Source organism: Gobio gobio (genome assembly GCF_949357685.1).
Source record: "Gobio gobio genome assembly, chromosome: 21".
In the NCBI taxonomy this organism is placed as follows: domain Eukaryota; kingdom Metazoa; phylum Chordata; class Actinopteri; order Cypriniformes; family Gobionidae; genus Gobio; species Gobio gobio.
In genome coordinates this window covers 35,420,797-35,448,788 of record NC_137117.1, presented here as the reverse complement: position 1 = coordinate 35,448,788, position 27,992 = coordinate 35,420,797, and the positions used below count along the sequence as shown (strand labels likewise).

The window sequence follows — 27,992 nt, the reverse complement described above, 5'->3', positions numbered from 1 at the left end:
CAAACTTTACTTTCTAGTTACAATAATGGTACTGAACACCAACACTGTTGTCGTCTAAAACCTTTTAATAAAAAGGGTGGAGAAAAATCCACACATTTTTAGAAAACATTTAATCTCTCCAAAGTTAAATTACAAACATAATTTGTTTACACATTGTTCGCCGTAAGACAGTCTGTTTAAGAGTTGTCCGAGAAGACTTGACCCATGACAGCCAGTTTGGCACTGAACGGCTGCACAGGGCAGGAGAGCGCAGGAGGTTTTCGTCTCTCTCCTGGCTTCAGTGCAATGCTCTCTGGGGCATCCTGGTCCCCTGGCGTCTCCTCTGATTGGTCCGTGGGAGGCCTGAGTGGTTGTGAGAAGCTGAGTAGTATGTCCTGTAGTTCCCTGTGCTCGTCCTGGTATCGGCTGCAGCAGTGGAGCGCGGCGGGGTCGAGCGGGTGAGCCTCCGTGTTAAATATGTAACCCCCCGCGCTGAGTACGCAGTCCCCCTGCAGGCCACCGAGCTCAAACTCAGTGCCCGTGTTATGAAGGAAGTTTTCAGGATCGAAGAGGAGGTAGAGGTATTTAATGGTCTCGGCCAGGAAGAAGGACTCCATGCGGTTGTCCAACTTGTGGTCCCTTACGTCCTTCACCTTTGGCAGAAATAAAAAGAGGAGTATGTTTAGAGACTGTGCCGGTTTCAGTCTCAACATTGCTCAAGCTTTAAAGCTCATTTTGAGACACTCACAGTGGCAAAACCACAGTTCACCCGGCTGATTTTGTCAATCGACTCGACTGCATCCCGGCCAAGCTGCATGAATGCCGGGTCACCGGTGGCCTTATACAGATACATGGCGCTCTCGATCAACTCTGTACAACACAATTCATACAAATGAATCAATACAGATTGAACAGAAAAATGCTGCCAACATGCCCGTTATTAGCAAAGCCATTGCTAAAGTGTTCTCACCGGTTGCTCAAGGCTGAAATACTCTACACATAGTATAGTTTCAGGAGTGGCAACCGTGTTTAAATGCAGGAGCGAGTTTCCTAAATTTATGAAACCTACATTTACACCAACTTTTATTCAGCAAGGATACATTAAATTGATCAACTGTCACATTTATCCACAAAAATATGAAGCCGCACAACTCTTTTCAACATTGACAATAATCATAAATGTTTCTTGAGCATTAGATCATCATATTAGAATGATTTCTGAAGGATCATGTGACACTGAAGACTGGAGTAGAGATGCTGAAAATTCAGCTTTGATCACAGGAATAAATGACATTTTAATGTATATTACAATAGAAAATTGTTATTTTGAATTGTAATTAGTTTTACTGTATTTTTGATCAAATAAATGCAGCCGTAGTGAGAATAAGAGACATTTAAAAATCCTACTGACCCCAAACATTAAAACGGTAGTGTAAATATTATATAAAATACTTTTATTATGATAAAATATGATCAAATGTACATGCTGCATTGATTTATCAATGTTTCAGCAGAGTGAAATATTGACTGTGCACCTTCTAGGCAGTAGTTCATTTGATATTGTTTATGATTTATGTCATTTACATTTGCTGTATAGCGTCTGTGCATGCATTGTCATGTTTATCAACATAATTTAGCTCTAAAAGTGTGAGAGATATGTGAAATAGATCTAAAATTCAGAGATGGAAAAAGGGCATCAAATCACTTCTAAAGCTACAGATGATATCCGGGTCAACATGGACCCAGAATGCAAAAATGAGATTATATATATATATTTTTATATATATAGTGAGGGAAATAAGTATTTGAACACCCTGCTATTTTGCAAGTTCTCCCACTTGGATATCATGGAGGGGTCTGAAATTGTCATCGTAGGTGCATGTCCACTGTGAGAGACAATCTAAAAAAAAAAATCCAGAAATCACAATCTATGATTTTTTAACTATTTATTTGTATGATACAGCTGCAAATAAGTATTTGAACACCTGTCTATCAGCTAGAATTCTGACCCTCAAAGACCTGTTAGTCTGCCTTTAAAATGTCCACCTCCACTCCATTTATTATCCTAAATTAGATGCACCTGTTTGAGGTCGTTAGCTGCATAAAGACACCTGTCCACCCCATACAATCAGTAAGAATCCAACTACTAACATGGCCAAGACCAAAGAGCTGTCCAAAGACACTAGAGACAAAATTGTACACCTCCACAAGGCTGGAAAGGGCTACGGGGAAATTGCCAAGAAGCTTGGTGAAAAAAGGTCCACTGTTGGAGCAATCATTAGAAAATGGAAGAAGCTAAACATGACTGTCAATCTCCCTCGGACTGGGGCTCCATGCAAGATCTCACCTCGTGGGGTCTCAATGATCCTAAGAAAGGTGAGAAATCAGCCCAGAACTACACGGGAGGAGCTGGTCAATGACCTGAAAAGAGCTGGGACCACCGTTTCCAAGGTTACTGTTGGTAATACACTAAGATGTCATGGTTTGAAATCATGCATGGCACGGAAGGTTCCCCTGCTTAAACCAGCACATGTCCAGGCCCATCTTAAGTTTGCCAATGACCTTTTGGAAGATCCAGAGGAGTCATGGGAGAAAGTCATGACCAAAAGGTCAGACCAAAATAGAACTTTTTGGTCATAATTCCACTAAACGTGTTTGGAGGAAGAAGAATAATGAGTACCATCCCAAGAACACCATCCCTACTGTGAAGCATGGGGGTGGTAGCATCATGCTTTGGGGGTGTTTTTCTGCACATGGGACAGGGCGACTGCACTGTATTAAGGAGAGGATGACCGGGGCCATGTATAGCGAGATTTTGGGGAACAACCTCCTTCCCTCAGTTAGAGCATTGAAGATGGGTCGAGGCTGGGTCTTCCAACATGACAATGACCCGAAGCACACAGCCAGGATAACCAAGGAGTGGCTCTGTAAGAAGCATATCAAGGTTCTGGCGTGGCCTAGCCAGTCTCCAGACCTAAACTCAATAGAGAATCTTAGGAGGGAGCTCAAACTCTGTGTTTCTCAGCGACAGGCCAGAAACCTGACTGATCTAGAGAAGATCTGTGTGGAGGAGTGGGCCAAAATCCCTCCGGCAGTGCAAACCTGGTGAAAAACTACAGGAAACGTTTGACCTCTGTAATTGCAAACAAAGGCTACTGTACCAAATATTAACATTGATTTTATCAGGTGTTCAAATTCTTATTTGCAGCTGTATCATACAAATAAATAGTTACAAAATCATACATTGTGATTTCTGGATTTTTTTTTTTTTAGATTCAAATACTTAATTTCCTCACTGTATATATATATATATAGTTTTTTTTTTTTTTTTTTTAATAATTGTATATCCATTTACAAAACTTTTATTTATTACAAACTGTGTGTTTTTAAGAAAAGTTCAGGAATGTCTTCCGGGTCAAAAATTTCAACTAATCTATGATTTGAGGGCTTTACATGTGTGCATTTCTGGCTTGTGCGGTGTGTTTTATAGATACCTGGCCGCAGAGGGTAGCCCTCGCGTTTGTCCACTGTGTAACCTTGAGGAATGCTGTAGAACTCTGGGAGGCCTCCAAACTGACGCCAAACACTGTAGTAGTTGTGGAACGTCTTTGTGGCACTGGAAATATCACCTATCAAACTCTGATATTAAATAAACACATGTACATTATTAGGCACCACAGAATCTGATATATTATATACACACAGTATATATAGAAAATGATGTCTTTCCATTGACATATTGGACTAGTGTATGGTGAAAGATCTGCTTTCTCACCTGCAGTCCAGGCCAGAACGCCTCCAGAGACTGAAACACAGGCATTGATACTGTTCCTTTATGCATCTGCACCCACAGATACCAATCATCAAACTTAGTGTAGTTCTTTATGGACTTATCAAATTCTGCAACACACATTTGAAAGTTGATAATGCTTTTGTGTAAGCAAGATAAGGGTAATCAATTGCACATACACGTAAGTAACATTGAATGAAACATTGTTATATATCATATAATTTTGAGGTAGAAAGACTGAAATAGTATTTTCTTGTAAAATGTAGCCCATTGTACAATGCTTGTGTAATATAGCTGCTTTATTAATTAGTCAGTGTTTACCGTGAAACATTGCCAGCAGCTCCTCGTCCTGCAGCAGGATGGCCCCCTTTACGAGATACTCGAAGTACGAGTCCACTCCTGCCCCGATCCCTGCGTCCTGAGCCACCCACTTAGAAGTGATGACATCTATATGGTTGCCCACCTAAAAAGATCAGGAACACTGAATGCTGGAGCCATATTTTTCCAAATGTCTCTATCAATTTTACACACCATATTTAACAAGAGATAAATGGTTTTAAAGCCAACATTCTGACTACGTATGTGATTATAATTGCTGGAATATTGTAGCTAGGCACTGTAGCTCATACACATCAATTAACACCAAACAAAGACGAGTTATTAAAACTGTAATGAAAACTGCAAATTACATTTGATATGCTTTCACACATTCACTGACTGAAAACATTTGAAATTTATATTATACGTTTTAAAATTGTAACTGATGTAACTGAAATGTTATTTAAAAAAATAATGGTAGGATATGCTATTCAGCATAATAATAATAATTATCAGGCATTATCACTCCAAAGTCTCTATTATGCTTCTTTGGATACTGCCTTTCGTGTAGTGTAATATACACTCACTAAAGGATTATTAGGAACACCAGACTAATACTGTGTTTGACCCCCTTTCGCCTTCAGAACTGCCTTAATTCTACGTGGCATTGATTCCACAAGGTGCTGAAAGCATTCTTTAGAAATGTTGGCCCATATTGATAGGATAGCATCTTGCAGTTGATGGAGATTTGTGGGATGCACATCCAGGGCACGAAGCTCCCGTTCCACCACATCCCAAAGATGCTCTATTGGGTTGAGATCTGGTGACTGTGGGGGCCATTTTAGTCCAGTGAACTCATTGTCATGTTCAAGAAACCAATTTTAAATGATTCGAGCTTTGTGACATGGTGCATTATCCTGCTGGAAGTAGCCATCAGAGGATGGGTACATGGTGGTCATAAAGGGATGGACATGGTCAGAAACAATGCTCAGGTAGGCCGTGGCATTTAAACGATGCCCAATTGGCACTAAGGGGCCTAAAGTGTGCCAAGAAAACATCCCCCACACCATTACACCACCACCACCAGCCTGCACAGTGGTAACAAGGCATGATGGATCCATGTTCTCATTCTGTTTACGCCAAATTCTGACTCTACCATCTGAATGTCTCAACAGAAATCGAGACTCATCAGACCAGGCAACATTTTTCCAGTCTTCAACTGTCCAATTTAGGTGAGCTCGTGCAAATTGTAGCGTCTTTTTCCTATTTGTAGTGGAGATGAGTGGTACCCGGTGGGGTCTTCTGCTGTTGTAGCCCATCCGCCTCAAGGTTGTGCGTGTTGTGGCTTCACAAATGCATTGCTGCATACCTCGGTTGTAATGAGTAAAAGTTGCTCTTCTATCAGCTTGAATCAGTCGGCCCATTCTCCTCTGACCTCTAGCATCAACAAGGCATTTTCACCCACAGGATTGCCGCATACTGGATGTTTTTCCCTTTTCACAGCATTCTTTGTAAACCCTAGAAATGGTTGTGCGTGAAAATCCCAGTAACTGAGCAGATTGTGAAATACTCAGACCGGCCCGTCTGGCACCAACAACCATGCCACGCTCAAAATTGCTTAAATCACCTTTCTTTCCCATTCTGACATTCAGTTTGGAGTTCAGGAGATTGTCTTGACCAGGACCACACCCCTAAATGCATTGAAGCAACTGCCATGTGATTGGTTGATTAGATAATTGCATTAATGAGAAATTGAACAGGTGTTCCTAATAATCCTTTAGGTGTGTGTAGATGCTTGTGAATAGAAGAGCTTGAAGAGCTTGGTTCGTGTTATCAACATGTTGAGAAGAAAAGCAAATCCACTTTAATGCACTCCCAAAGGATGAGAACTCGGCGCTCAAATGGAAATGGTAAAAACAACGCCATCGATCCGTTTCATATCACTGTGTGTCAAGTGCTGAGGAAGATCCAGAGCTGGAATTCAGATATGGCAATGGATGTTTCTGACACGTGTTATTAGTGGTAGACCAATCACAACAAACTGGGCCATCTGACCAATCAGAGAAGAGCACACCAATCAAACAGACTGAGCAATCTGACCAATCAGAGCAGAGTAGTCTCTCAGAAAGGAGGGATTTAGAGACTGAATCATTTAGTGAACCATTTTAGTGAGAAAAAAGATGATGCTGCAATGTATATGAGAACATTAAAGTGTTTTTGACCTTGGATGCATGTAAACCTGACAGACTTCCAAAACAGAATTTGGAACCTTTAATATAACATAATAGAGGCGCTTTAAAATACTCAATTTGTGTATACTCGCTGTTTGGTGTACTCAATACGCCAAACAGCATGACTTTACATTGAACGATCACTAAACATTTAGCTGCACTAACACTTTGTTTGTATGATACATGTATTTTTAGAATTTCTCAATTTCATATTTTAGAAATAAAAACAGAACAGGGAAATTGTCTGGAAATATTTTTCTTATCTAGACCTGGAAATTACTTTAAATTAAATCCCATGCTGTGTAGGATCGCCGGGGTCATATAAAAAATGTTTGCACGTGTGTGAGTTGCACGTGTGTGAAAAACAATGCTCCTCGTTTCACATGCAAAGAGGGTTTACATTGTGGTCTTAAAGCCCCACTTAATTCTCAGGGTCAGAGAGAGGTTGGAAACTGATCAGAATTTTATAAATTAAATGACGAATAGAAATAAATAAAAACAAGACGTACAGTATATGACCCTTTTAAATCAGCTTGCAAATATGTTGAGATTCAAAATGCTAAACTGTACATTTAAATCAGATTTGGATCTCTGAAAGCTTTATGGATCTGTACAATACTTAATCCCCAAAAAAGAAAACAGGGATTGGGATGGCAATCTGTTTTCAGTGAACTCAAGGATAATTGGTTGTAAACAACAGAAGTGGAATCACATAGAGAAACAACATAAACAGAGATTTTGCCTTTTTAGTCAGCCGGCATCCTGTCCTAGTAATTGCTGTTAAACCGATTAACTCTCTGGTAAGAAAGCAGCCGCTAAAACATAAATATTAATGTTATTAGAGGCATTTGGTCAAAGCATTCCAGAAGAGACATTTCTGGTTGGTTTAACTACTACTGAGGGTGGTCAGTAGGACTGTTGGGGACGGGGCGGGTCATTCATGACGCATTACATTCATACACCGATCAGGCATAGCATTATGATCACCTTCCTAATATTGTGTTGGTCCCCCTTTTGCTGCCAAAACAGCCCTGACCCGTCGAGGCATGGACTCCACTAGACCCCTGAAGGTGTGCTGTGGTATTTGGCACCAAGATTTTAGCAGCAGATCCTTTAAATCCTTTAGGTTGCGAGGTGGGGCCTCATGGATCGGACTTGTTTGTTCAGCACATCCAACAGATGCTCGATTGGATTGAGATCTGGGGAATTTGGAGACCAAGTCAACACCTCAAACTCATTGTGCTCCTCAAACCATTCCTGAACCATTTTTGCTTTGTGGCAGGACACATTATCTGCTGAAAGAGCCACAGCCACCAGGGAATACCGTTTCCATGAAAGGGTGTGCATGGTCAGCAGCAATGCTTAGGCGGGTGGTGTGTGTCAAAGTAACATCCACTTGGATGGCAGGACCCAAGGTTTCCCAGCAGAACATTGCCCAAAGCATCACTGCCTCCGCCGGCTTGCCTTCTTCCCATAGTGCACCCCTGCCGGTGTCAATGCAACCAGGAAAATGGCCCTAGGCAAACATTTAGTTCTCAGGTGACCGCCCTGGGGCTAGTTCATATAACTGAGCTTCTATAGCTATGTGGTGTGAAAGCCCCTAAATGATGAGAGAATTTTCATGTTTGGGTGAACTATCCCTTTAAAACCAAAGACTTTTAGGATGTGTTCACACTGCAGGGCTTAATGCTCAATTCCGATTTTTCGAAAAAATGCGATTTTTTTGCAAGGCCGTTCACATTTCCAATTAAATGCGACCTTTTGTGATCTCCTGTGTGAACGTGAAATGACCCAGAAGTGACCCGCATGCGCAGAAGAGTACTCAACGGTCAACGACGTCACTTGTTGCTTACGGAAGTAGCCAAATATGGGTGTCAGCATTGGAGTTTGTTTAGCTTTATTAAAGTTATTTTCGCAACGGAGCCAGCACCATTACAACCTTCTCATGTTAAGAAGAAAATTAAAAAAGAGGAGAGCAAGGTTTTTTGCCATGGCGTTTTGTGGAGCAGTGGTAGCAACGTCGGTACAGAGAAACGTGTGTGTGCGGAGTCGCAGCCAGGAGTGGTGGGATACTGATGTGAGTGGCTTTACTGATACCGAATTCGTCAGTAACTTCAGAATGACCAGATCCACCTTCAATTATGTTTGTGAGCGCCTTCAACTAACTTTGTCACGGGAAGAGACACGTCTGCGGCGGCCCATAACAGTGCAGAAACGCGTTGGAGTTGGAGTGTATTGGCTAGCAACAGGTGCGTACTTCTTTTATTTATAGTTGTTTATCTTCTCATTCCCGCCTACTTCAACGTACAATGATGACGTTTGTCGCGTATCAACGACGTGCGGGTCGGATACATGTGACCTGGCAGTTCAGACTGAAGACGCATTTCAAAAGATCGGATATGTATCGGATTTGGACCACATACCCAAGTGGCCTGGGTCGCATTTGAAAAGATCGGATCTGTGTCGTTCAGACTGTCATGAAAAGATCAGATACAGGTCGCATAAGGGCAAAAAAATCGGAATTGGGTCGTTTCAGCCTGCAGTGTGAACGCAGCCTTAGATATGCACAACGCTGTCCTACAAACAGCTTGATTGGGGATAAAAAGCTCTTACCAGGCCAATATCTGAGCGTGTTCTCCATAAAGCCTTAAGAGCTTTGCGAGCCACGTTCTCAAACACAGGGTCTCCAGTCAGCCGGCTGAGGGTGGAGAACTCCAGGATGAAGGTGCCCACTCCAGCAGTGCAGGTGACGGGGGTCTCAGTGGGGTTCACCCCCCTCAGAAGGTTCACCGTGCCATATGGCATCCCGGTGGGGGTCTGGAAAGCTGAGAAGGGACAGGATATACAAAAACTGATAGCATTATTCAATTATCATGATTATAATATATCTGTTAATATTATCTTATTTCTAGGGCTTCACACATCACAGGGGTGGACATCGACTGATGATTGAGAATATTGATATATTGATAGTCTACCTAAAAGTTAAATTCTAACAATATCTTTTATATTAGTACAGTATTTCTGAATCCTAATTCACATACTATACAGCATGCCAGAATAGGATTAGTGCATTGCATTAAAAATAGTACATCAAAGGTGAGTTTTGGATGTATCCATGCATGCCTCTTGGGCAAATATTGCTCACACAATTAAGAAAGATGCAATTTTATGTCCCAATACTGGGATACTTGCTTAGCTAATGCTTAAAACTACATGCTTTTCTAAATAAATAACAGTAAGCCAATTCAGTCTTTGTTTTCTGTGAAAACTAATAGCATGCTAAACTATTGATGAATGTTATGTATGATGTAGCTTTTTAGTTAAGATAATCATAAAAAACATATGCACAAATTAATCAGTTATTTTCATATTATTTATATACTATTATAGTATTTGTTAATATTATGAATTAACTTTTATTTTTATATTTAAGTTTTTATTTTAATTTGAGTTATTTTGCTGTGTCTGTCATTTTTATTAGTGTATTAGTTTTTTAAATATTTCTATATTTTCTAAGTTTTAGTAATTTAGGACTTGAACTTAAACTAGTTATTTTGTTTACTAGTTTACTAGTGAACTAAGGCCATTTTATTTATTTTTTTAAGTTTAAAGATTTTCATCTAATATTTATATTTTATTTTAGCTTTATTTTAATTAATAAAAACTATTTTTCAATAGTTTTAGTTAACGATAACAACATTGTCATTAAAGTCCCAATGAAATTGAATTTGACAATTCTTTTTCTTTTTTTTTTATGGAATATTGCAGTAATTATTATAACTAATTTATTCATGCACATCATGATTTTAGCTTTAAATACATGTGTACTCGTAATCTTTAATCAAAATATCTTCCCCTCCTTCTTGCAGCAACATCTCTTCTCTTCTCTGATGATGTGTTTCCTGGCGTGAGGGCGGGGCAACCTGTCACTCACATGAGATCCACCAATAGCAAACCACAACCATCCATTAAATCCCTAATGGACAAAATCAAGTCCCGCCCTACATTTTGTCTGGTTCGAGAAGCTGTTTTACTCGGATTTGTCACAACAGGGAAGAAAAGCCTATTCCAAATTAATTTCATGCCATTTTGTGCAATGACAAATGCAACAAACGGTTCATGCTAAATATGTTTCAGATACTAATGTAGTCACTATTAGTTTTGAATATGGTTTTAAAGTATACATTAGCTCCCTCACCAGGCAGCAGTTTGCGGGCGGCTTCCTCTGCCATGCGCAGGAGGGGTCCAGAGCAGGGCCAGCCCTCCTCCACCTCCATCCCAGCACGCTTGGAAAGCAGATGGGCCGAGAGAAGCCCACCGACCACTGCAGAGAAATACATTTCATCAAGTGACCAGATTATAAACAGATACAGTGGAGAATCTCACTGAATGCCAATGATTACAATCCCGTATTACAGGATAAATAAAGATAAATGACACATATACATTTATATAGGACTCCTTACCTCGTATATTCGTCTCAAACACAGATGCATTTACATCCGTGTCAAAATCAACCGTGTCCTGAAGCAGAGTGGCCACGCGCTGGAACTCTGTGTGGTTTCCCAACACCTGTGATCAAGAAGAAAAAACATTATCTGCATTTGAACTAAATAAAACCCCTGTTTAGCATGGAAGAATCTTGTTGAATATAATTTCATACCAGCAATGTGTCCAGAGCATCAATGAGTGTGAGGGAAAAACTGAAGAAAAAATAAGAGATGTTATAATGACAGCAAATTACTTCTGAATAATGTTTCACAATGAAAGATAATATATTACATACAAAGGCTTTTGCTCAATATGACTGAAATAAAAGAAAAAACTGCACCTACTTTCCCAGAAGTATTTTGGGCCAAATTGAATGTAAGTGAGAATTTTACACTGACAAAGTTCAATAAAAATGAAAGAGAGAAAAAAATAAATAATTGCTGTACATTGTAATTCTGTGAAACAAAACTTAAACTGATCTCAGAGTTAAAACATCTGATAACACTTTACTTTACAGTGTCTTTGTTACACATGTTGAATGTATTAATTATGTATTAATGAAGTAATTACTATAAATTGTGCTTAATTACATGCAACTAACCCTAAACCAAACCCTAAACCTAACCCTGACCATGGGCGTCGCAACCATTGTATGTGTAACCGCTTTTTACGACCAATGATATTGGACCCACTCACTTTTACCGTCTGTAACTCAGCACGTCTGTTTACCGACCCCCTAACCGATAAACACTTATTATTAAACGCTTTATTTCCACTTTTCTAATATTTTCTAAATTTTTTTGGAAAACAAATACCTTTCTGATTTGATATGTGATGGGTAAAGGGAGTAGAGTGAGTTCGGCAAAAGGTGGATTCGAACCGCGGGTCGATTTGCATCAAAACTTGATGCCATGCGTCTTAACCCTACACTATTGCCGCTGTCAAAGATATGATGATTTCCGTAATCTTGTCTTGTCCAACCAGACGTTTAGCAAACAAGGCGATATATTTGTACTTAATGTAAATGGCATCTACTCCAGTAAAAACTTTCTGAGAGAGGACCCACCCACATTTTTTTTGCTTCGACGCCCATGACCCTGACCCTATAGTAAGTACATGTAGTTCATTATTATTACTCAGTATATGTTCTATGAAAATTTTTCAACTTACGGAAAAAGCGTAACTGGCGCGACGATGACGTGGGACTTAGCGTAAGCGTTTTGAACTGTTATAGGCGTTACACTTTCTGTGTAAGCTGAATACGCAAAGCGGTCCGCCGGAAGCTAGATATTTTACTTTATTACGTGTTAAATATGGATATTCTTCTTACAAAAACCCATCGATTCACTTCAGAAGGTCTGTATTAACCCCATGGAGCCGTATGGAGTATGTTTATGATGGATGGATGCACTTTTTTGGACTTAAAATTTTGTGCTGCCTTTCACTGCCATTATAATGCTCGGAAGAGCCAGGACATTTTTTTAATATAACTCTGATTGTATTTGTCTGAAAGAAGAAAGTCATGTACACCTATAGGACGCTTGAGGGTGGGTAAATCATGGGGTAATTATTTTCATTTGGGTTAACTATCCCTAAGACTTCTCTCTGTTCCTTGGTAAAAGTTGGTCTCAGCAGCTTTGTGAATAGGTTTTAAGAGAAAACTCTTAACTAAGAACTTTTGCTGCTATTTAGGAGAACTCTTAGTGCTAAGATCAAATGTTTTCTGAATACGGCCACGGGTCTCAATCCAATAGAGCAGCTTTGGGATGTGCTGGAGCGGGAGATTCACATCATGGACGAGCAGCCGACAAATCTGCAGCAACTGTGTGATGATATTATGACAATATGGACCAAAACCTCAGAGGGATGTTTCAGCACCTTGTTGAATCCGTGCCACGAAGTGTGTGTGTGTGTGTTAATATTTATACTTTATTTCCGAAAGGACTTAATTTAGACTTTGACAGAACACCTTTTTGTGATTTCTATACAAGCTAAATCTGTCTAGAACTATTTATTTAATTACTTTTTAGGAGAATATAATGTATTTTCATTGGTTAATTGCTGTCTTGTTTGCTGGCCAGGCCACAAATAATCATAAGTATGGACAAGTTTTAATATTTGTGACTACCTGACGAAGTCTCATTAAAAGCAGTTTGAGAGCATTGTGGCAGTGTTCTGTCCGTCTTACTGAAGAATAGAAACATGGCCATACCTTCCCCATGTGTCCTGTCCATCACAGGTCAGCGGTCTCAACTCATCATAAGGATATGCATTCTCTAAGTAGCTGTTGTAAGCATGATAAAACATTGACTTTATTCTGTCCCTGTTAAGACAAATAAAACAAACAACACATATAAGCAGCATGTCAATATTCCTCAAAGCAGCTCAAGGCATTATGACTAGTTTCTGCTGACTCTTGTGTGTTTACACTTGACCATATGGCAAAGCTGATTGACTGACAGCAAATACCCCCTTCCTGACCATAAAGGACATCGAGTTATACAGTTGTAACAATTAATTGTCTCTATACGGCTTCCCTATCATCTGACCCACTTATTACACATCAATAATGAATGATGAATTGAGCATATCTCACCTGTAATGAGACATTTCCTGCTCAGTAAAATCTTTGCCTTTAACATGACTGATGCTCGGAGACAGGTATGTGGCGCAAACAACGGCGGAGAAAAGGAAAGTAAGCATGAAGTAACGAGATGTGAGCAGAGATAAACAACACTATATTTTCAAGCGACATGGATACGCACAAATACTACAAACTGACAATAGGAAGTGCACTGCACACACTGCGCATGCGTATGAGCGAATGCTGACGTGCAGGTAGCACACGCCGGCCATTTTAAAATAAAAGTCCTTGGTTCTTAAAAAAACGATTGTGAATAAAACCAAAAGCTTAAATGTCTTTTTAAAAAGTGTTTATTTGTTTAATCTACTTACAGAAAAGGAGGACTAAAAGAAAGAATCAACGAAACAAGACATAAATCAGCAGCACCAAAGCAGCACAATTATGGATAAAGTGATGTCCATAATGAGTTTCTGGAATATTGGCAGTATTGATATGATGAAATGCCTGACAGTTTCCAAAACATTACACTTTCCAATAAAACTTCGAACACAGTAATTCTACCCGACACGGTTTAAAAGATGAATCCACTGAACATGAGATAAGTTACAGAGACAGCTTATTTTGAGTGTATTGTATAGTGTTAGCTAGACCCATGAGAACATGAATAACGTAGGCAGTGTTAAATTATTACAGTTGTAATTTTGGCTCAATTTGCAGCACCAGATGTGAGTGTCCATATATACATGTGCATGTAACTGTTTAACATGAATAGCTTTTAAACTTGCTATGCATAAACCATATATAGTGATATCAAATAAAACATTCAGTATACAACCAGAAGAAAGATTATGAGCTTGACACAATCTCAGTTTTTTTTTAATTGAAAGTGAATAAATAATGCTGAAGGGAAAATGAATGTGCATACTGTTTTAAATAATGTGGAGTGGAGCTGAACTGTGTTTGCTGTGATTTAATACGCCGTCACACTCAGCAGCCTCTGCCAGCAGTTTATGAGCCTTCCCATCATTTTCATTCTCCACTGCTGTCTTCCTTTCCGCTTCTTCCCTGGATTGCAAGATGCTTTTTTGCATCTGTTTGCCTGCAAAGTAATAAAAAAAAAATTCTAAATCATGTTATATCCTCTCTTTATTTCAGATGATTTGATTTGATAAATAAATGTTCAGATTAATGTTTTTAATTATTAAATCAGCAAACAAACAAATTAATTAATTTCTAGATCATGTTACATTCTGTTTGTTTTAGATTATAATTAATTATTCAGATTAATTTTATTTTGATAAATAAATACATAAATAAATAGCTACATTTCTAGATTATGTTATCCTCTGTTTATTTCAGATTATAAATATTCAGATGAAATTTTTTGATATATCGATAAATAAATGTATACATATTTTGGATTATAATTGTTCAGATTAATGTTTAATTACTCAATCAACAAATAAACAAACAAACTAATTAATTAATTTCTAGATTGTTACCGTCTGTTTGTTTTAGATTACAATGAATTATTCAGATGAACTTTTTTTGATAAATAAAAAAACATTTCTAGATGTTATTCAGACTAACTTTATTTTATTGTTAAATAAATAAATTCAGTTTATTTCATATTTTAATTATTCAGAATAACTTTATTTTGATAAATAAATAAATTTCATGTTATCCTCTGTTAATTTTATATTATAATTAATAAATTTATTTATTTATTTAATATTATAAATTATTAAAATAAATGTTTTAATTATTCAATCAACAAATAAACAAACTAACTAACAAATTAATAAATTAATCAAATTCATTTCTAGATTATATATTCTGTTTGTTTTAGATTATAATTAATAATTCAGAATAACTTTTTTGATAAATAAATAAATACATTTTATATCGAGTTATACTGTTTTTCACATTATAATTTTTCATATGACATTTATTTTTAGTGTTAAATAAATAAATACTGTTTATTTCACATTTTAATTATTCAGAATAACTTTATTTTGATAAATAACTTTCTAGATAATGTTATCCTCTGTTTATTTTATATTATAATTAAAACATGTATTTTTTATTATTATAAATGATTAAAATTAATGTTTTAATTATTCAATCAACAAATAAACAAACTGACTAACAAATTAATCAAATTAATTTCTAGATTATTTTCTGTTTGTTTTAGATTATGATTAATAATTCAGATTAACTTTATTTTTAAAAATAAATTAATTTTTTTTTATTGTTATACTGTTTTTCACATTATAATTATTCATATGACATTTATTTTTATTGTTAAATAAATTAATAAATTAATTCTGTTTATTTCCGATTATTAATATTCAGATTAACTTTATTTTGATAAATAAATAACTTTCTAGATCATGTTATCCTCTGTTTATTTCCGATTATTAATATTCAGATTAACATTATTTTGATTATTCAATCAACAGACAAACAAATAAATACTATACCAAGCTTTCGGGTCTGCAGCAGTTTTTTCGGATGAGCTGTGCCATTTGTCCCACCACCTTTGACATGTCCCCCCCTCTGTCAGCTCTGCCCCGCTGCTGCCTCTTGCTTTCACTCAAGCATCTGAAGATTTGGGTCATATTATAGATATCTCGCAGGATGCGGTGAACCTACCGTCAAAACAGCGTAGAGATTATTAAGACACCACCAAAAAGAAAAATGCTCACAATAATCAACTGTCTCTAAAGACTTCAAAGACAAAATTGTGTATTAAGGAAACATACATGTAGCTATGTACAGGTGGCTGTACCTTCTCAGAAGGACAGTGGTCCTTTTCTTTTGATAGGTCAAATGGACCAGTCAGATTCTGAAGAAAGAGGAGAGAGCACATCTTAAAACACATTCAGTCAGTTCACCTTCTACAGATAACCAGAAGAGGGCAACAAGTAACCACGTATTCATAACAAACCTTCCTGTGGTATGCTTATATAATATGTTAGAAGAAGATCAAACAAGAACAGCAGCTACACGCATAGTCCGTTAGTCTGACATCATGACACTTACCAGGTTTTGGAGCTCGACCAGGACGACCGCCCTGTAGGTACTGATGATCACAGAATAATCACAAGCGCGTTTACCGTGGGCCACCGCGAGCAGCAGCATTACAGCCACACAGACAGCAGGCCTGTTCACACACTGAAAACAAGACCATAATCAATAGCCTACTGCACCGGATCATTTTTGATTGATAGAAAACATAATTTCCTCAGATTTGAAAATATATCCAAAAGTGATTCCTCATTATTATTTACCCAACTCATATGGTAACTTTAAGCCTGGAGGTTTTAAAAAGATGCATTTTTTACACAGAACTGTCAATAACAAATCATATAACGCAGACTCTTGATTTTTACATGGCCCTAGCGAAAAATAAATATACTAAAATGTATTTGAAATACATTTATTTTATGCTAAGCATACAACAAACACATTTACACATGCACTTAATATAAATACCCTGCAGTTGTACTTTTAGTACATTAAATTGGTATTTTTAAAGCCTGCTAAATTGGAACAACTAATGTTGTACTAAATGCACTTTAGTTATCCGGAAACTAAATATATACTTAAGTATATTTGTTGCGCTAAAGTGGAAGTAAACTTTAGGTAATATCTTGCATTTAAAGACTGATATTATACAGAGATCATGCTATCCTTACTAATAGCGCTATTAAAACACATTTTAGGCTTAATATTAAGAAATGTGCATTGTGCAATAAAGCAGTACTCCAAATAAAGTTTAATTATAATATTTATATCAGTAACCTCAAGCGATATACGTCAGTAAATAGGTCTGTTAATGGATTTACAGTATATGAAATAAATGTATTTTAAATACATTTTGATAAATTAGGAGCTATAAAGAAGTCAAATGACCAGAGCTAATGCCTGGTAAAGCTCCATAAAACATGTTATAATGTATAAGCCTGCAACTACTGTATTTAATACACATCATATTTAGAGATTATATTAGTGTTGTATTTTTAGGTTTACTCTGATCATGTCAGAGATCTCGTTTGTGACCAGTGGGGTCACATGATTCACATTATAATCAGCCATTTCAAAGTGTTGTTACATTAAATCAAAGTAAGCCTTTGACGAATATCCTAATTTCTTCTTTTTTCTACTACTGCCTTTCAACGGTCTATTTGGTCTCCTGGGAAATTTGGGCAATTTTTTTACGTTTTTATAGAAAAGTAAAACATTTATACACACTTTTTATTTCACTTCGAAAAGCATGTAGTGTATCCGAGTCATTTAACTGCACGTGGAATCTGATCTGTTACTAGGATTAGTAGCTAATAGTAATGCAAGCAAGTGACTTTGGTCTTAGAAACAGAACACAGATAATGCAGTCGCAGTGATGCAGAGGGATCTTACCATTGACCATGGGATGAAGAGGGACTCTTGCGCGCACCAGTCAGGGCTTGGAAATGTGGACATGGTCCAGCGGCGTCCAACGCCTGTTACATGTTTCTCACAGAAAACTTCAACAACGGTCCGACCGAGAGAAAGAAAAAAAATCAACCTTCTACACGAGCTTTTGGTCTAGTTTGAGTCGGTGCTGTGGCGAGAGGCGCGTTGATGAGGCTTAACCGCGTCCATTCCAGCATTGGTGAAGGAAATGTGGCGAGGCTCTCATGTGTCTCAGCCGTCACGGGCTGCTGCTGCCATCGCGCTTTGAGTTTCACCAGATCTCTAGTCTGATCAAGTCGAGAAAACTTCCGCGATCAATCAACTTTGCTCCTTTCTTTCGGTTTCGGAGGGAGATCAGTGTATAAAAGTGGTGCACTGAAGGGTTTGATTTATCACTGGACCCGGCTGTGATCAGGAAATGACTCTTTATTTGTTGGACAGACAAAAACCTTGATCTTTTTATTGTGTCAAGTTTCAATGTGCAGAGTAGTTCATTGAGGTCGTGTGGTTTGTGTGTCAAGCTTATAAAATCATCACATCCTGCATTTGTGTTTAAAATAGATTTGATTCTCTTGAAGGAAATTCCAGTAGATAAAGGCAGACAAAGCTTAAGTTGTAGGCAGGGTCATCTTCAGGGGAACATTGTCCACACCACAGGTCCGGCTCTATGACAAGTGTTTCTGAACCGTACTCGCATTATAATCATCCGCTCAATAGATCAATCAGAATTTCCCATCAGAGCTGCATTGCTGTAGCTATGATGCTCAATGTCTGTTGTTTCCAATTTACATTATAGTCAACACGTACACCGATCATGCATAACATTATATTCCTAATAATGTGTGGGTCCCCGTTTTGCTGCCAAAACACATCCTTTAAGTCCTGTAAGTTACGAGGTGGAGCCTCCATGGATCAGACTTGTTTGTACAGCACATCCCACAGATGCTCGATTGGATTGAGATCTGGGGAATTTGGAGGCCAAGTCAACCCCTCAAACCCATGCTTCTCAAACCATTTTTGCTTTGTGTCAGGACACATTATCTGCTGAAAGAGCCACAGCCACCAGGGAATACTGTTTCCATGTAAGGGTGTACACGGTCAGCAACAATGCTTAGGTAGGTGGTGTGTGTCAAAGTAACATCCTCATGGATGGCAGGACGCAAGGCTTCCCAGCAGAACATTGCCCAAAGCATCACACCGCCTCCACCGGCTTGCCTTGGAGATGCTCTGACCCAGTCATCTAGCCATCACAATTAGGTCCTTGTCAAACTCGCTCAAATCCTTTTTTCCTGCTTCTAACACATCAACTTTGAGGACAAAATGTTCCCTTGCTGCCTAATATATCCCACCCACTAACAGGTGCCGTGATGAAGAGATCATCAGTGTTATTCACTTCACCTGTCAGTATGGTCATAATGTTATGCCTGATTAGTGTAAGTCAGTGAATACATCTACAGGCCGTTAAATAGATGAACGATTCAGTATGCAAAACAAATGCAAGAAACAAAACCAATCATGATTCAGCATCCACAAAATGCTATAGCATCATAACAGTCACTTCCAAAAAGCACATATTTTGGTAACTCACGTATTTTTGGTAAAATCTCATTGCAACCTCAATTTTTGGGATATCTACTTCAAATTTGGAACACAACTTGGTTAGATATGAGTTTTTGATTATATAGCAATTCCACAGTCAAAAATCTGCAAACTATAGGACTGTGCCAAGTTTGGTTGCTGTAGCTTGAAAGCTCTAGAAGTTACAATTAGAAAGTAGATATTTTTTCAAAACAAAACCTGGGGCAAAATCAACAGCACTGTAATTATCGCATAAGCACTGATATCTGAAACAGATCAGACTTCATTTATTTTCTGATAATCAAGCAGCACATTTACACACAACCATAATGAGAAGCAGAATACGAGCCTATCAGATCGTTCCGGCAAATAACGTTGAAAATGGACTCGATATCTCTGGGTGTGACTAGACTTTACAACACCCTGAACTTAACAGCATGTGTAATGAAAATCATCACTGTTCCAGAGGGACAAACACACTAAAAGTGGAAAAATGACCATAATAATAATAATAATAAAAAAAAGAAATCCACAGACTCTATAAAAACAACATATTTGCTAAACCAAACATGCTCCGATTTGTGAATCTGATATCAGTCCCACAGTTTAGAAGGTGTTTTTGATCTTTGCAGCCACGAGGACCAGGATCTCACCGATGTTCTTCTGCCAGTTGAGAATGTGCTTGGATTCAGCGCACCACAGCTCGCCGTGCCGCGGCTCTGCGTTCTCGCAGCGTTTCTTTACCTCCTGCTGTTGCTCCTGACGGAGAGAACAACACCAGAGTAAGGAGATGAGATTTCACATAAGACCTGGATTTACCAGTCCAACTGCATGGAAAACAGCAACCTCTTCCGTTATGTTCCACAGAAGAAATGAAGTTATACAGGTGTGGAACAGGTGAGTAAATGACAATAGAATTTTATATTTTTGCACAAGCCATTTCTTTAAAAATGCCCTGAAGTGCTTATTCCTAACCTGGTTAATTTACAATCCCTGTATAACAAAAGCAAGATCTGAGAATAAAACACATTAGCGTAATACTGTGACTGAATGCTTACTTCTGTCCCATGCTGAAGCTCAAACTTGTAGAAGAACCCCCAGGTGTCGCCCAAGTCTGGTTCAATCTTTACCGTCCTTAGGAACCACTCTCTCGCCTTCGTTATCTTTCTCTCGCTCCAGAACAATCTGCACAGTACACAAGCACAAATATGATGTAAATGCGACTGAAAAGGTCAGCCTGTTCTTGCAGATCAAAAGAAAAAAATAAACAGAGGAGGAATGAGGGTGGGCAAACTGGAATTTAGGGTTGGGAGAATTTTGGCAAGAGTCTGGTCAGAAGTCTTACTTGGCCACAGCCAGAAGTACGTGAGGATCATGTTCACACTTTTTCAGAGCGTCAACACTCTTGGTCTTGCGCTGAGGTCTGGCCTCCAAGAACACCGCTTCGGCCCAGAGGATACCTGACAGGAAGAAGTGAGTGTTGAGGTGTGATAATGTGCTCTTGATGAATCTGTTTAGGGGTGTTGAAAGGGGTGGCTTACCAGAGTTAGGACACTCCTGAAGGGCTTTGGCCATGAGTGTGTTGGCGATGTTTTTCAATCCCGCTCTGTATTCAAGTCGGACAGACTCCAGCCTAGAAAATTGAGATTACCAACTATTATTTTGGTGAGTCATAAAAACTATTAAGAAATTAAAATGCAACTGTATGTAGCCTTGAACAAAAAGTAGTTCTGCAGTTTTTCTGACGAGTCTTGGTTGGATCCAAGTTCATGTCTCACATGGTACTGCAAGGAGGGCTCAGCTTATGAATATCAATTAGGGAATATGCTATTCACCTAATAAGTTTGAAAACTAAAAGGCAGGTATAAGTAATTTGTTTCTAGGCAGCTGATACTCTAACAAATATAAGGCATTGCTTATAAATATTAAATATGTTCTGTGATCCAGTGCCCGGTTGCATAAACCACCTTAAGTGTAATTTTCCCACAAGTTCACCCTTACGTTTCCCTTAAACCTAAGGGTGTTGCAGAAAAAAACCCTTAAGGGTTTCTTTAAGTGAAACGTCATAAACACTTAGAATTCCCCTTAAATGCTGTTTTTTCACTTAAATAATCCCTTAAAAAGCGTTAAAAACCTTAACGGTCATTTCCCTAAGTATAACTTAAGGTTTGGAAATCGTAAACCTTAAGAGTAACGCGGACAAAAATAAGACGACATGGCTGAATTTATGGAACCAACCAAGAAGAATTTTAAGGGATAGGGAGAACCCTTTGGACCATCTTAGCGATGAAAAATTGTTGCAAGAATAGCGATGAAAAATTGTTGCAAGAATACCGATTTGACCGTCACACATCGCAACCACTGTGACACTGAACACTTGCAGTCATACGTACATTTCTGAATGAGATGAAGAAAAAACCCCCACATAATTAAAGAAGTCGTTTGACGTTATAACAAGTCATCAATGTCTTTTAACTTAGATGTTTCATATAATAGAACCGAAGCTATAGATTGTGAATTTAAACACATTCCCGGTGATCGCCGGGATCTCTCAACATTTTTAAATAGGCGCTATCTTTACAAATAAACCACAGATTTGAGCTTTAAACAACTACATTCTCGACTGAACAACTCTTAAAACTACATTTCGGGACACAACAACAGTAGTATTTTTCAATTTCGCGGCCGCACACAACCACTATGAAAAGCGCAAAAGGAAGGATGGACGTCAATTTCACTTCAAACGCTTGCTTTTACACGAGTCCATGTCACTTTGGACACGCGAATGCATTCAAAGTTCAAGCGTAAAACTAGACGTGAATTTGACGCTCTATTCATGTTTGGTGTGAACGCAGCATTAGTGTTAGTGTTTTGCGTATCTATGGCAACAAGACTTTTATAATGTGAATCCAGGATCGCTGTCGTGAAACATTTAAAGGGGTGGTAAAACACATTCTTTTGAAGGCTTGATTGTGTTTGTGGGGTGCACTGTAACATGTGTTCATGCTTCGTTTAAAAAAAAAAAATCATTATTTTTCATATATTTGACCTTTATTCTACACTGCTCTGTCCCTCCTTGTAAAACGGTCTGATGCTTTCCGGGTTGTATGAAGCCAGTCCCTCAAAAATACGCGATGGGCTCTGATTGGTTAGCTGGCCCAGTGTGTTGTGATTCGCTAACCGCCTAGTGCACGTTTGTCGGAAACGTCACGCCTTTACCTTTACCGGAGGCTGTGCTTTGGTCAGTATTAGAAACAATGGCATCAATAAAACCATATGAGCCCGAATCAGACCCAGAACATTTGAGTGAAGATGATCGAGCAGAACCTGTTCAGTCCTCAAGAGTAAAGACTGCGGATCTATAGTGATCGCTACTGAATGGCACTTTAACTTTTGTATTTTTAGAACGATTATAGCCAAATATCTGTCGCAAGAACTAACCCAAAACGAACACTAAGCACTGGCTTTAACTAGTAAGTTAGCCAAATCACACACAGAACCATGTTTAGCATGCCTGAAGATAAACAATACATAAAAGCTCTAATCAAAGAATCATTTACACTAATGTCAGGTTCGCTGTTGAGATTTTAACGTTAGTGTTTGTAACGTTAGGTGTTCGTCGGATAACGTTAAGTATGAATGAGCATTTAACAGACTGGTTTGCAGAACAGCATTGTCATCTGTTTACTTCCTTGCTACAACCTATTACAGGAAAACACATCGATGAAAAATAAATCAGACTTACAGGTTGTGGCCCGTAAACAGCTTCTGTTTGTAAATCCAGCTTTCAGGACAAGCCGTTGTGCATATCCTGTATTGAACTCGCGAACATTGTGGAAGTTTTCCTCCATGAAATGTGCAGCGCGCGCGTCGTGCATCCACACACTGGCAGTGTTTCTCTCACGCAGCTGACGTTGTGCAAATCCGGTATTGAACTCGCGAAGATGGAAGTTTTCCTCCGAGAGATGTGCTGCGGGAGCCCCGCGCGCCTGTTCCCTTCTGTCTCATACACACGTGCATATAACATGCTGTATGTTAAACGCTCTGCAACGCACCCCTGTCCCTATGAAGGCTGAACAAAGCAAGTACCCCAGACCTGCAATCCGGATGAATATAACAGCGTTTCCTCGGCATCGCGGCAACAACACTCCAGCCTAACTATACCACAACAGCGCCGCGATACAAAATGGCGCCCCGACCCCCCTATTTAATATTCTCGGAGGAGGGGTTTATGTAAATATTGAGCCTGTTGATGTCACCAACCCTGGAGGAATGTCTGTAGTCGCCTACTGGCCGTTTGCTGTAGTTCTTAGAAATGGATTTCTTTAAAAGCAAATATCTCCCTTTGCTTTAAACTTTGAACGTTGTAACTTTGCAGATGTTGTTTATGCTCAAGCAGCAACATTACACGCTAGCTAAAGTTAGAATAGTGAAATCGTGGTTTACCACCCCTTTAAATGTTTCCCTTACCTAAGTGAACCATTTAAGAGATTATATGCAACACCCTTAAGTTATTCTCTTAGGTAAGGGGAAATCGCCCCTTAAGTATCATACTTGAGGGAAAAACTTAAGGTGCTTCATGCAACCGGGCACAGGCATGTAAAATGTTAAGGCCCAGACACACCAATGAAAGACTGTGACTAGTCTTTGCAATGTGTTGTCAAAAACGTTTGGTTCAGATGCAAGGTAACACCAATGTTCAACTAACTCGTGTGTTTTGCACCAGCGTGAGAGGAAATAACTCTTCATACCAGTAGGTGGCAGTAGTCTAAATTTGAACTCACTGACATCTTAAAGGGTTAGTTCACCCAAAATTGAAAATAAAGTCAGTAATTACTCACCCTCATGTTGTTCCAACCATGTAAGACCTTCGTTCATCTTCGGAACACAATTTAGTATATTTTTGATGAAATCTGAGAGCTGTCTCACTCCTCCATAGGCTTTCAGAGGGAATTAAACTTGAAACCTTTGTCCCACTATTATTGTTGTTCAATTTGAGCCTCTGACGAGAGTTCGCGGGAGTGCCACGACGCATGCGCGAGAACTGAGATTTACTACTCCGAAAGAGTGAGCAGCCAGTAACAAGTAGTAGTAGAAGAAGAACGCCGTAATCTCAGTTCTCGCGCATGCGTCGTGGCACTCCCGCGAACTCTCGTCAGAGGCTCAAATTGAACAACAATAATAGTGGGATAAAGTCGTTATTTTTGTTGTTTTTCCGCTAAAAAAGTATTTTCGTCGCATTATAGACTTAATACAGAGCCACTGTAGTCATTTGGACTCCTTAAATGACGTTTTTACTTACTATTCTGGGCCATCAAATTTCATTCCCTCTGAAAGCCTATGGAGGAGTGAGACAGCTCTCAGATTTCATCAAAAATATACTAAATTATGTTCCGAAGATGAACGAAGGTCTTACATGGTTGGAACAACATGAGGGTGAGTAATTACTGACTTTATTTTCAATTTTGGGTGAACTAACCCTTTAAGTGATAATAAAAGGAGCACTCTTTACTTGCCTCCTGTGTAATTCAGTCACAAATTGAAGAAAAGTTGTTGTTTTTCATGAGACTTTGTGACTTCCTACTTTTTTCCATATATTAATGAGTGGAAATGGGTAATAAGTCAAATAAGTGCTCCTCTGCCGCCACCTACTGGTTATAGTATAACACTTTGAAGTGCTAGAAAAAGTGTTAAGCACTTGAAAGACCTTGAATTTCACCCTTTTAAAAAAAGTTGACGAACCCTGAGATGAGCAATGTAAAAATCTCCCAGTGTTGTGTAGTAACAGTGTCGCGTGATTGAGAGATCGGCCCGGTTATGTGCTCGCGCTGTGCCGTCTAGTATTGCTCTGAGCTGATAAATGCTCTGCGCAGCTCAAACGAGTAGTGTGGTTCCGTAAAAACTTTCATTTGCCATTTGATATTTCTCAAATGTAACAGAAATGACAGCTCTTATCAGTTGGGCAACATGGTGGTGCAACTTCTCACAAAATGTAGTCGCACCAGTAGGAAAAAAGGTCTCAAAATGCGACCATTTAGTCGCAGTCTGGAGCCCTGCCATAGTAGAATTTATAATTTTGCTACCTGCACATGAATTTAGTCAGTAAATAATTAAAAGAATAGAATTAGATTTTGATATTGGCTTTGTACTGAAGTGCAAGATGATGTGGCATGGTTTCTTACCAAAGCTCAGGACTTTGTGGATTCTTGAGGCGAGCTTTCTCCAAGATGGCTCGAGCACGCGTGAGCTGCCCAACTTTCTCTTCCAGCCGAGACAGAAGGAGCCATAATGACATGGAATGAGGGCACTTCTTCAGCTGAACGGCCACATTAGAAGAACACATTATGACAATGTCACTTTTCACACATTTTTCACACAAAAATTCCAAGTTTGTTCCTAATATTATTAAGACTTGGGTTTTGCATCACTCTCAAAACATTGACTCTAAAAGGTTCCATTATAAGGCATCTCCTCTAGAGCCCCAAAACTTACTCCCTGGTTGTAGGCCTCTCGTGCTTTGTCGATGCTCTCTGACTGTTCCTCGATCTGTCCTCTCATCATCCACAGTTTGGGGAAATCCTCATAGTGCTTTAGGGCCTCTGTACACAACTCCTGTGCCGCTTCAATATTACCCAGCACCCACTCCAACTTCACCGACTTCATAAACACCTACAAATAACACACAAGACAGTTATGACAACTCATATAATGCTCTTAACAGCCTTTAAAGTGTCTCTGATGTAGGTGTCATTTTGACTTTTAAGGATAAAAAAAACGTCCAGGGAGATTTTCATGATGCCTTTCCCGTATGAAGCTCACATGGCTAGTTTCCATAGATGCAGGAAAACATAAATTGTGGTTTGTTTGTTTTATTTGATAACATTAGCACTTATGAGGAATCCTGCCAAGTGCTTGAGGTACATTTGATCCTTTGATATTTGTATAGATGCTGACACTCTTTGCTGGAGCCAAAAGTTAAACAAGCCCAGGCATGAGGCTATTCTAGCACCATCTATTCTAGCACAATTTTCTCCCCAAAATCCCACAGTATTAATAGGGCAAAGAGCAAGCACATCTGCTGTGAGGTGCTTATCCACTTAAAGACCTAACCTCTGGTCACATTTCGGTGCAGTAATCTTGTAAAAACAACACCGTAGCAAAAGCAACAACACTGAATCAATAAACATTCATGAAGTAGAACTTGCTTCATGCTTGTTGTTTCGCATATGTCTCACGTCAAACTCGATGACACATAGATATGTTCATAGCGCTCCACATTTTTCAAGGCCAAGTTGAAGTCATGTCTCAACGCTTAATCTTAATCTGGCAAGTTCAAATCAAGTCTCAAACTGCTTCTGATATTTTATGTAAAATGAGTCAGTGGGTAAGCTGTGTCAGCCCCTTAATCTAGCAAACTGCATGTGATGATATACTAAAAATGTTTTAATATAATTTGGTGTAAGAAAATGTTCATGGCAGGTAAAAATGAATAAAACTAAAAACATTTGTCAAGCTGTCACTGGATATTTAAAAGTTATATTATTATTATTAGGTTATTAGTTTAACCTCATCTCCGCTGACAAGTGCATGTGTACGTGCTGCCTCACAGATTCACTTAAAGGGGTGGTAAACCACGATTTCACTATTCTAACTTTAGCTAGCGTGTAATGTTGCTGCTTGAGCATAAACAACATCTGCAAAGTTACAACGTTCAAAGTTTAAAGCAAAGGGAGATATTTGCTTTTAAAGAAATCCATTTCTAAGAACTACAGCAAACGGCCAGTAGGCGACTACACACATTCCTCCAGGGTTGGTGACATCAACAGGCTCAATATTTACATAAACCCCTCCTCCGAGAATATTAAATAAGGGGGCGTGAGGCCATTTTGTATCGCGGCACTGTTGTGGTATAAGTTAGGCTGGAGTGTTGTTGCCGCGATGCAGAGGAAACGCTGTTATTTCCATCCGGATTGCAGGTCTGGGGTACTTGCTCTGTTCAGCCTTCCTTGGGACGGGGGTGCGTTGCAGAGCGTTTAACATACAGCATGTTATATGCACATGTGTTTGAGACGGGGAATCAGGCGCGCGCGGGGCTCCCTGCAGCACATCTAACAGAGGAAAACATCCACCGTCTTCGCGATTTCAATGCCGGATTTGCACAACGTCAGCTGCGTGAAAAAAACACTGCCGGTGCGTGGATACACGACGCACGCGCTGCACATTTCACGAGGACAACTTCCACAAACTTCGCGAGTTCAATACAGGATATGCACAACGGCTTGTCCTGAAAGCTGGATTTACAAACAGAAGCTGTTTACGGGCCACAACCTGTAAGTCTGATTTATATTTCATCGATGTGTTTTCCTGTAATAGGTTGCACATTGTAGCAAGGAAGTAAACAGATGACAATGCTGTTCTGCAAACCAGTCTGTTAAATGCTCATTCATACTTAACGTTATCCGACGAACACCTAACGTTACAAACACTAACGTTAAAATCTCAACAGCGAACCTTACATTAGTGTAAATGATTCTTTGATTAGAGCTTTTATGTGTTGTTT

The 27,992-nt window shown here is 38.9% G+C and overlaps 3 protein-coding genes across 3 annotated transcripts in view; all 3 read right to left on the bottom strand.

The window, feature by feature from the left end:
* Nucleotides 1–48: 48 nt before the first annotated feature.
* On the bottom strand, nt 49–13,626 carry edem2 (ER degradation enhancer, mannosidase alpha-like 2). The gene is made up of 11 exons (XM_079802332.1): nt 13,409–13,626; nt 13,025–13,135; nt 10,985–11,024; nt 10,788–10,893; nt 10,520–10,645; nt 8,932–9,143; nt 4,091–4,232; nt 3,755–3,879; nt 3,474–3,618; nt 728–849; nt 49–632 (listed from the first exon to the last, which is right to left on the bottom strand). The coding sequence occupies exons 1-11, from the start codon at nt 13,513–13,515 to the stop codon at nt 177–179; spliced, it is 1,692 nt and encodes a 563-aa protein (XP_079658458.1). The 5' UTR covers nt 13,516–13,626; the 3' UTR covers nt 49–176.
* A 111-nt stretch (nt 13,627–13,737) lies between these two features.
* Nucleotides 13,738–18,337, bottom strand: LOC307117192 (uncharacterized protein). The gene is made up of 5 exons (XM_079801968.1): nt 17,819–18,337; nt 16,442–16,573; nt 16,188–16,244; nt 15,880–16,047; nt 13,738–14,495 (listed from the first exon to the last, which is right to left on the bottom strand). The coding sequence occupies exons 1-5, from the start codon at nt 17,879–17,881 to the stop codon at nt 14,367–14,369; spliced, it is 549 nt and encodes a 182-aa protein (XP_079658094.1). The 5' UTR covers nt 17,882–18,337; the 3' UTR covers nt 13,738–14,366.
* Nucleotides 18,338–19,685: 1,348 nt separating this feature from the next.
* Nucleotides 19,686–27,992, bottom strand: part of prpf6 (PRP6 pre-mRNA processing factor 6 homolog) — a 29,338-nt gene continuing 21,031 nt past the window's right edge. The window contains exons 16-21 of the mRNA XM_079801967.1: nt 25,925–26,101; nt 25,615–25,748; nt 20,974–21,065; nt 20,778–20,892; nt 20,491–20,617; nt 19,686–20,191 (exon numbers count right to left, since the gene is read on the bottom strand). Coding sequence (XP_079658093.1) covers nt 20,039–20,191; nt 20,491–20,617; nt 20,778–20,892; nt 20,974–21,065; nt 25,615–25,748; nt 25,925–26,101 — 798 coding nt within the window. The 3' untranslated portion in view covers nt 19,686–20,038. The remainder of the gene's footprint in view (nt 20,192–20,490; nt 20,618–20,777; nt 20,893–20,973; nt 21,066–25,614; nt 25,749–25,924; nt 26,102–27,992) is intronic.

Bases quoted from the DNA above. Each gene is read 5' to 3' on its own strand.
- edem2 (XM_079802332.1), bottom strand. From the start codon at position 13,515: ATGCTTACTTTCCTTTTCTCCGCCGTTGTTTGCGCCACATACCTGTCT. The intron at 10,894-10,984 runs GTATGAAATTAT...TCTTGATCACAG, and splicing joins ATGCTCTGGACACATTGCTG to GTGTTGGGAAACCACACAGA. The intron at 850-3,473 runs GTATCTATAAAA...TGTGTTGTACAG, and splicing joins GGGCTACCCTCTGCGGCCAG to AGTTGATCGAGAGCGCCATG.
- LOC307117192 (XM_079801968.1), bottom strand. From the start codon at position 17,881: ATGTCCACATTTCCAAGCCCTGACTGGTGCGCGCAAGAGTCCCTCTTC. The intron at 16,245-16,441 runs GTAAGTGTCATG...CTCTTTCTTCAG, and splicing joins TGGTCGAGCTCCAAAACCTG to AATCTGACTGGTCCATTTGA. The intron at 16,048-16,187 runs GTACAGCCACCT...TTTTGACGGTAG, and splicing joins ACCACTGTCCTTCTGAGAAG to GTTCACCGCATCCTGCGAGA.